The sequence below is a fragment of the Triplophysa rosa genome, linkage group LG20 (assembly GCF_024868665.1).
Source record: "Triplophysa rosa linkage group LG20, Trosa_1v2, whole genome shotgun sequence".
NCBI lineage: Eukaryota > Metazoa > Chordata > Actinopteri > Cypriniformes > Nemacheilidae > Triplophysa > Triplophysa rosa.
The window spans coordinates 20,009,449-20,017,991 of NC_079909.1; the positions used below are offsets into that span (position 1 = coordinate 20,009,449).

Consider the following 8,543-nt stretch of genomic DNA (forward strand, 5'->3'; position numbering starts at 1 on the left):
ATTTGAAGTAAGGTCAAGGTCAAGTTTATTTGTATAGCGCCTTAAAACAACACAAGTGTTGACCAAAGTGCTTCACATAGCAATAGTAACAACATACTTAAAAATAACAAATCATGTCAAATGAGTATTTCAACTAAAAACAAGTATACAACATACAGTACATTACATCATATTTCATAAAAAGAAATGCTAAAACACAAACTACAACCCCTAGTACAGTAAAAAAATACAAAATAAAAACCTACTTATAAATAAGCATGAGAAAAAAGAAATGTCTTATTAGATGTTTTAAAAGCAGTTAATGTAGGAGAGGCTTTGATCGTTACTGGTACACAGCAAATTGCCAGTGTTAAAAAAGGTCAAATTAACTCTCACAGTGTATACATAATCCACACTTCGATAGTGTGGATTATATATACACTGTGAGTGTTAATTTGACCTTTTTTAACACTGGCGGTTTTGCTGAGTAGCGTATTCCAGAGTTTAGGAGCATAGACTGAAAAAGACCTGTCACCCATAGATTTCAAATGAGATTTCGGGACGTTCAACAATAGCTGGTCTGAAGATCTGAGAGATCTCTGAGGTGAATAAAGATTTAGAAGATCTGATATATAAGAATGAGCAAGTCCTTGTAAAGCTTTAAAAACAAATGTCAAGACCTTAAAATCAATTCTTTGCTTCACCGGAAGCCAGTGGAGGGAGGCTCTGATGTGTGAAATGTGGTCCCGCTTTTTTGTCCCAGTCAAAAATAGAGCTGCAGCATTTGTACCAATTGAAGTCGTGAGAGTGATGACTGACTAATTCCAGCATACAAGCCGTTGCAGTAATCAAGCCTTGAGGAGATAAATGCGTGAATAACTGTCTCCAAGTCACTGAAAGAAAGGAAAGATTTTAACTTTCGCAGCTGCTTTAGTTGGAAAAAGCTAGCCCTGACCACAGAGTTTACTTGTTTATCAAACTTCAAGTGGCAATCAAAGATAACCCCCAAGTTTTTTACATATCGGTGGTTATTTGTCTGTCGTGGTCCCAGGAGAGTACTGTAATTATCAATCAGTGCTTTTGAGCCAAAGAGGATGACCTCAGACTTTTTCTCATTCAGCTGGAGAAAATTTACATCCATCCATTCTTTAATATCCTTTAAGCAGGCAATGAAGGAACAGAATCACTGCCAGAGTCTAATGGCAAATAAAACTGGGTATCATCTGCATATATGTGATAAGAAACCTTATGACGCTAAAAAATCAAACGTAAGGGGAGCATATAAAGAGAAAATAAGACTGGACCCAAAATTGAACCCTGTGGTACCCCACATGTAATCGGCGTTGGAGATGAAGAAAATTCTCCAATTTCAACAGATATGCTCCTGTTTGAAAGATAAGACTCAAACCAAACTAATGCAGTGTCACGGATACCAACCTCATGTTTGAATCTGTTTAACAAAATGCAATGGTCCACGGTATCAAAAGATGCACTTAAATCTAACAACATAAGTGCTACACATTTACCAGAGTCAATTGATAGTAGGATGTCATTTGTCACTCTTAAGAGGGCAGACTCGGTACTATGCTTGGCCTTAAAACCAGACTGAAAGGGATCCAAAATATTGTTGGATATTAAATACGGAGTAAATTGGTTTAAGACCACTTTTTTCCAGAACTTTCAGCAGAAAGGGCGCCTTAGAAATAGGTCTGTAATTTTGAAGATCAGAGAAATCCAGATTTGGTTTTTTAATCAGGGGGTGAACCACCGCATGTTTAAGACACGACAGGACAATGCTATTATACAGGGATGCATTTATAATAGACAGCACATTAGGTGAGATAACGTCAAAAACCTAAAAGTAGGATTTAATTGTGTAGATAGAGGCTCTGGGGTGGTGAGCAGAATCAAAATGGTGTTTGTAACTGGAATTCAATTTCAACCAAATATATTAAGGAGACGTATATTGAGAATTTAAATGAATTCTTCTGAAACCTCTTATGGGGAACAAGCAGTGGGTGTTTAACGCATACACAGAATAATGAGGATAATACAGAGAAAAAGAAACGGTTTTGGATGGCCGAGAAATCAAACAACGGTCTTTTGTTACTGAAGCCTTTGTTCAGAACTGCTCTTTTATTCCAGTGTTGGTCATACAGTATAGTAGATAAGCCATGAGGGGTTACAACAAGATAGTCCATTTCATTCAGTTGTTTCTGTCAGCTGTTAAATTTAAGTACACAATTTGATAATACCAATTTAGGGCAACCAATCAACAAGCAATGCTTCATTTTGTTCAGTCTGTGGTGTAAAAAGGTCGCATTAGCAATTAAAGAAAAAACACTTAAGCAAAACATGGTCAGGTCAAAGGGTCTGAATAATTTGGTCCCAAATTTTGATCAATTTTACTGGTAGTCCACTGTATAAAGATTTTTTGACTATAATATGACAGTTTACTTTATTTTGCTATCCTCACAAACGAACTACAGTGTCCTGCACCCACTAAAAAAATATATCTGGTGCCTGAATAACTTTTTGTTTGACTGTATGTAACAGGGTCAGTTTTAAAGACGGTCAGTATCGGTTATAATGTAATCACTATAGCTCATGGTGTTAGAACAGTTGGGTTCAATCAATTAAGACAACATGGCCTAAAACTGTCGATGAAAAATATATACAATTTCTTATTGACTTGGCTAAACCACACAATCTGAGAATGCAACTGTAATCTACCTCAAAATTTACCTCTGGTCACTGCACACAATGACCATATGGACATGAATATTACATATTTAGGAAAATGTTATGATGTTGTTAGAAGTAGAAAATCTTTTGGGGAGTTTAGCCCAGTTGGACTCCTGCTTCATTTCAATGAGAAGATCACCTTCTCATTATTTTACAATGAATAATTATTGCTTGATTTCCATATAATAATGCAAGTAAAATCACCACCAAAAGAAACATTACGGATGATTATTACAATAATGAGATTTAAGTGGGAAGCATAAATCAATGCCTGTTCTAACATTTGGGCTTCTCATCCATGCATTAGACCTCCTTTGCCATCTCTTCGATTATTTTCTTCATCTGGAAGAAAAAATCAAGTGTTAAAAAACATTTTGGCCGTTTTCACACAGTCCATTAATACAGCATAACCAGTGTATGAATGTATATTGCTGCTGTTCTTTTGAAACCTCGTCTCTCCATCATTACCTATTATGTTTATCACTGGGTTTTGCAAATATAAAAAGTATTACATGAGCTTGTCAACTTTGACAACACAGAATTTCATAATTTTAAAAGTACAGTGTTATTTCCCTTTTCTAAAAAACAGCAATTTGGACATCTGAGGTTTCGGAAGGACAGCAACAATATTTTTGTCTTTGTACATGTGTGTCTTTGTAAACTGGCTACTCTTTATCACCTCATTCCGTGTGAGGACACCACACAGCCGCCCATTCTCCGTTACAAACAAACACCTCTCGCCCGTCATGTTCATGATACAATGGGCCTGACAGAACATACACAAACATGCCCAATGTCGAAGAACATCTGCACAAACCATAAACATTGTGATCCAGTCAATATGTTAATCCAGTTTATTTTCACACTGCACCTGCTGTACTGTGGTTTCTGGAGTCAGTTGTAGTCTGACAGGTTGAATAGCACATGCTTCTTCTAACTGTTTACACAACCCCTGCAAGACAAATCATTTAGCGATGCTGAGAAGCCAGCTTAATACAAATCCATTCATTATTTCTTCATTACTAATGTCATCAGTAACTTTGCACAATTCTCGCTGTGAGTCAGCAAATAATAGGTTTAATTACCTCATCTTTATGCTCATACAGAAAGTCTCGCAGCAGTGATCTGTTGACTGTGCCCAGGAGAGTGAGAGAGTCTATCAGACAATAGAGAAACTAGATTATTGCAAAGTCAAGCTTCTGAGCATTAGTCCCATTTCATTCAACAGTACTATATCGAATCATTATCTGGAGAGTCCCGTCTCGGCTGTCTCTTCAGTCATCATTACAGAATCATTTGACATTTGGCCTTTTCAACAGCGATCGCTCTGCTTTGTCAAGCACTGAAATGCGCTGTAGAGCAACTATTATTAAAGTGAAGAGATTAAATTGTGGTGCTGCGCTGATGACGTGGAAGATGAGTGCTCAACAATAAATATGGCCCAGTATGAGTGAGATTCATAAGGACACACGCCTAGCCGACACTTAAAAATAACTCTGCGCATGTGTTTACTCTGCCTGTTGTGACAACTGGTCGGCGTCTTGTTCTGTGAACGATCATCAGTGCAGAAGGTAATAATGAAAATTAAACACATCTTTTCTTATTATTTTAATGATAAATATTTTTTATAATATTATTAAATAAAATATGTAACACATTTTATTTACTTATTTATTAATTATTATAAATTGTATTATTTATTTTGCTCATTTTATTTATTTACTTATTTATTTAGTTTATATGCAGCCTTTCTTCTTTAACAGGAATGTCAGGTTATCTTTTCAAAAAAAAAATTGAATGAAAAATATTTTGAATAATATTAAATAAATATTTACACATTTTATTTACTTATTTATTAATTATTATAAATTGTATTATTTATTTTGCTAATTTGATTTATTTACTTATTTATTTAGTTTATATACAGCCTTTCGTCTTTAACAGGAATGTCAGGTTATCTTTTCCAAAAAAAATTGAATGAAAAATATTTTGAATAATATTATTAAATAAAATATTTACACATTTTATTTACTTATTTATTTATTATTCTTCATTGTTTTATTTATTTTGTTAATTTCATTTATTTATTTTATTAAGTGTATTTATTTATTTAAATTATATTTATTTATTTTATTATTTATTTTAAATTGTAGAATACCATTTTTTTGTTCTTCATAAACCCCATTATGTTTCAGATTTTATTTAGAAAATATAGACTTTAGACTTTTTTTGTACATTGTAATGACAATGAATTAAAACAAAATCATTTAGGGCCAGTGAACATGTTTCCAGGGCAACATTAGCCAGCAGGTAAAATCTTTATTTTTTTAACCTTGAAATTCACACATCAGACTCACCATGAGAGTCCACAACAGGGAATTCGGTCTCCGTGTTAACATTTAAGATTTTCTGCACACTTGTCAGTCCCTCAGCTCTCTCCAGCACTACACCTGTTGGGATCTCAAACTGCTTGATCTGAACTGAGGCCAACCTGCGGGGAAGCGTTCATGATGAAATCACTACACTATCCAGCCATCAATGCCTTCATGCCTCCCCCAGAATCTTTAAGGTCTTAATTTAGTAAAAAATTGCTCTGTCGGCTTAAGAAAAAAAGAGTTAAATTTCCAGCCACAACCTGATGGCAACAAGTGAACAGTTTACTCACTTTGGACAAGCCCGGATGAAAGATGGCAAATGTGGGAGCTTTTTAATAAGGGATATGCCATCGTAGAAAGATGGGCGATGCTTTGCTCGAGCCACCGCGTTGGATATCAACGTAGCAACCAAGGCAGGGACCGCATGAGTACACTGGCCGGTCATCTCTATAGCCAATAAGGCAGGAGAGAGCGTTTGTGTTACAGCCCCAGAGTAAGCTGCTGCTCCTACACACACGCACCAAAATAGAGCCCCATATATTTAAAGAGGTCTTATCATCTGAGTCAGCCCGCAGTATTGATAATCTTCATGCAGTAAATTGACAGGTTAATACGTTTGTTTACCTGCTAAAGCGTAGCCCCCCGGGTTTAACTGAAGCTTTGCTGAGAAAACATAGGCAGACACCTCACCCACAAAACGCCCAACAGCAGCACCTAGACAACACATCTGTTTACTTTATAAATTGAAAATGACTTGGTTACAAAAACTACATTTTGGCAACTGCTATTTTGGATTTTGTATTACTGAAGACATTTGAAAAACAATATATTTTTATTCAGTTAACTTATGATGGTTGTCATTATAAGCATTGGGCATTATAATTACTTTATTTTACCTACCATAAATAAACACTGGCATGAAGTAGCCAGCAGGTAAAGGCAAGGTACACGCCACAACCAACAGCCCAACCTTAACCAACAAGAAAGTTGTTAAAAATTAGGTCATGAAAACGAATAATGTTATTTCATGTTCATTTCATTTCACCTTAGTAAGAATAAACATTCCCAGTGTTTTGAAGTAACTTCCATCCGGTGGGTTCCATGCCTGCCAGAATGTGTTCTGGGGCTCAGGCAGCCCTGTGGAATTCTGGGAAATGTTGTACCATGATGTGGCATCTAACAGGGAAGAAAGCAGCTGCTTCATTGTGAGCTATTAGGAACAAAGTCACATTTATGGTAAACACAGCAGTAGAGAAAGCATTTCCATTATACTGCCAGTAATCCTGAAAAGGATCCTCACCTCAGCAGCTATGAAACGTCCTGCCGAGTGATAAAACGTAAAGCAGGCGAGAAGAAATGCCACGATGGCTGAATAAATAGCCTTTCTGGATAAATATAGAAACGTAAGCCAGCGTGAGGTTGCTATCGGACATCATTTAAAACAGCAGATACCCTAAACAACAAATCTCTAGTATGACATGAGTCTTTCTGATGCTCACTCTGTTGCCAAAAGTCTGCTGATGGGTTTGTTTGTCTTGACAAACCGCAGAGCCCAGCGATGACAGTATAAGTAAAAACAGCAGATAAAACCACAGATCAGCCTGAATCAGAGGAAACAAAGAAACCTACAGATATAAACAACATAATGATGCTCAGTATACACTATTCATCAGGGACAGACTAACAATCAAATTTAGATTTGTATGACAGTGATTGTTGGGATTGATAGACAGTCACATAATTGTGTTGAATTGTAACGTTTAACCTGAAAACTTACCCAACTAAAGCAAAGAGAAATATTTCAAACGGCTGGAAAGGCAACTCAGCAGGGTAGCTGGTTTTAAACAGGGCCTGGATGGTTTCTGTTGAGAAAATGATTTTTATCATTTATTCACCCTCATGAACACAAAACCACTGATACATTTCTCAAAATATATTCTTTTGTGTTCCACAAAAGAAAGAGTCATATACAGGTTTTAAACAACACGTGGGAGAATACATAATGACAGAATTTTATTTTTGCTTAAACAATCCCTTTAAGGTAAAAACTACCACCATCCATCAGAGGGCGCTCTAGGTAGTGAAAACACTCTCACCTTGATCTCTGCTACAAACAGAAAGCAATCTGAAGGTTATTGCTCCACAAGCGGCTGCAAAGAAGCAGGGACAGTAATCTCTGACCGAATAATGAGACCCCATCACCTCTATACTGAACAAAACCCCTAAAAAATAAGATAAAGATATAAGTGAGGCAAAAACTGATGGACTGATGGCATTATATGACATGCTTCTTCATAGTGCTGAAAGAGACCAAGGTGTTTACATCAACTGACCACTGATTGGAGCCCCAAAACAGCTTGCCACGCCCACTGCTGATGCCACAACCAGCATTTCTCCTTTCGATATGTTCTGCCAGACAGAGATGAAAAAAATCATTAGCATAAGTAATATACAATTTCCATCCTGTCCTCAGATTGCTGCATGGTTTACGTGTACCTGCTTTCCGCCACGACAGGAAACATGCAGGCGATTCATGAACGCACCCACCATAGTGGATAAGTGGACAAAGGGACCCTATTGAGATGACACGTTTTATTGCAAAAGGTCAATATATTCAGAATGTCAGTTTACCCATTCTGCTCATAAAGCCATACAGCCCTCATTTGCGTATAAAACAGGTCCTTACCACTTTGCCGAGAAACACAGTGCTGCCTGAGGCGAGCGTGCAGGTCAATCCAACCACTTTAGCAAACAAATTGGAAAGGGACAGGTAATCTGGCATGTCCATCCCTAAGAGAATAGCTCTCACCTCAGGAACACCAGAACCTGAGGGATTGGGAGCGAGACATGAATGTCCCAACTCGAATTGAACAAACAGCACTTTGTGTGCAAATCATGTTTGTGTTTTCTCATATTTTTGTGAAAACTTTTAGATTAGACTTGGTCAGTCCAATTAACTTGTGCCTTCCATAGGCCATTTGCTCTAAATTGAATTTTCTGTTATCAACTATCATGTCATTCAAAGCTATAACTATATTTAAAAATGATGTTTGGTCAGAATTTAAACACTCCTTTCCACAATTCTTCCTATATTGGTTTAAACAGGAAATCAATGGAACAGAGATGTGGTAAATGCATGACAATCTAAACTGGACTGATTTAAAGGGACGGTTCACCCATAAATGAAAATTCTGTCATCATTTATTCACTCTCCCTCCTGTCTTTTCAAACCAGTATGACTTTCTTTGTTCTGCAGAACACAAAAGAAGATATTTTGAAGAATGTTGGTAACCAAACAACAATGGTACCCATTCACTTCTATACGAACACAAAACCAATGCAGGTCAATGGGTACCGTAGTTGTTTGGTTACCAACAATCTTCTTTTGTGTTTTGCAGAAGAAGGAAAGTCTACAGGTTTAAAATAACAAAGGGGGGGGGGGGG

At 36.7% G+C, this 8,543-nt stretch overlaps 1 protein-coding gene across 1 annotated transcript; it reads right to left on the reverse strand.

The window, feature by feature from the left end:
• Window positions 1–2,100: 2,100 nt before the first annotated feature.
• Window positions 2,101–8,070, reverse strand: LOC130571661 (chloride channel protein ClC-Kb-like). The gene is made up of 17 exons (XM_057362785.1): window positions 8,058–8,070; window positions 7,786–7,925; window positions 7,596–7,673; window positions 7,433–7,508; window positions 7,196–7,321; window positions 6,877–6,961; window positions 6,599–6,700; window positions 6,400–6,484; window positions 6,145–6,309; window positions 6,000–6,069; window positions 5,724–5,813; window positions 5,390–5,606; window positions 5,082–5,215; window positions 3,810–3,880; window positions 3,596–3,676; window positions 3,404–3,490; window positions 2,101–3,066 (listed from the first exon to the last, which is right to left on the reverse strand). The coding sequence occupies exons 1-17, from the start codon at window positions 8,068–8,070 to the stop codon at window positions 3,028–3,030; spliced, it is 1,659 nt and encodes a 552-aa protein (XP_057218768.1). The 3' UTR covers window positions 2,101–3,027.
• Window positions 8,071–8,543: the final 473 nt, after the last annotated feature.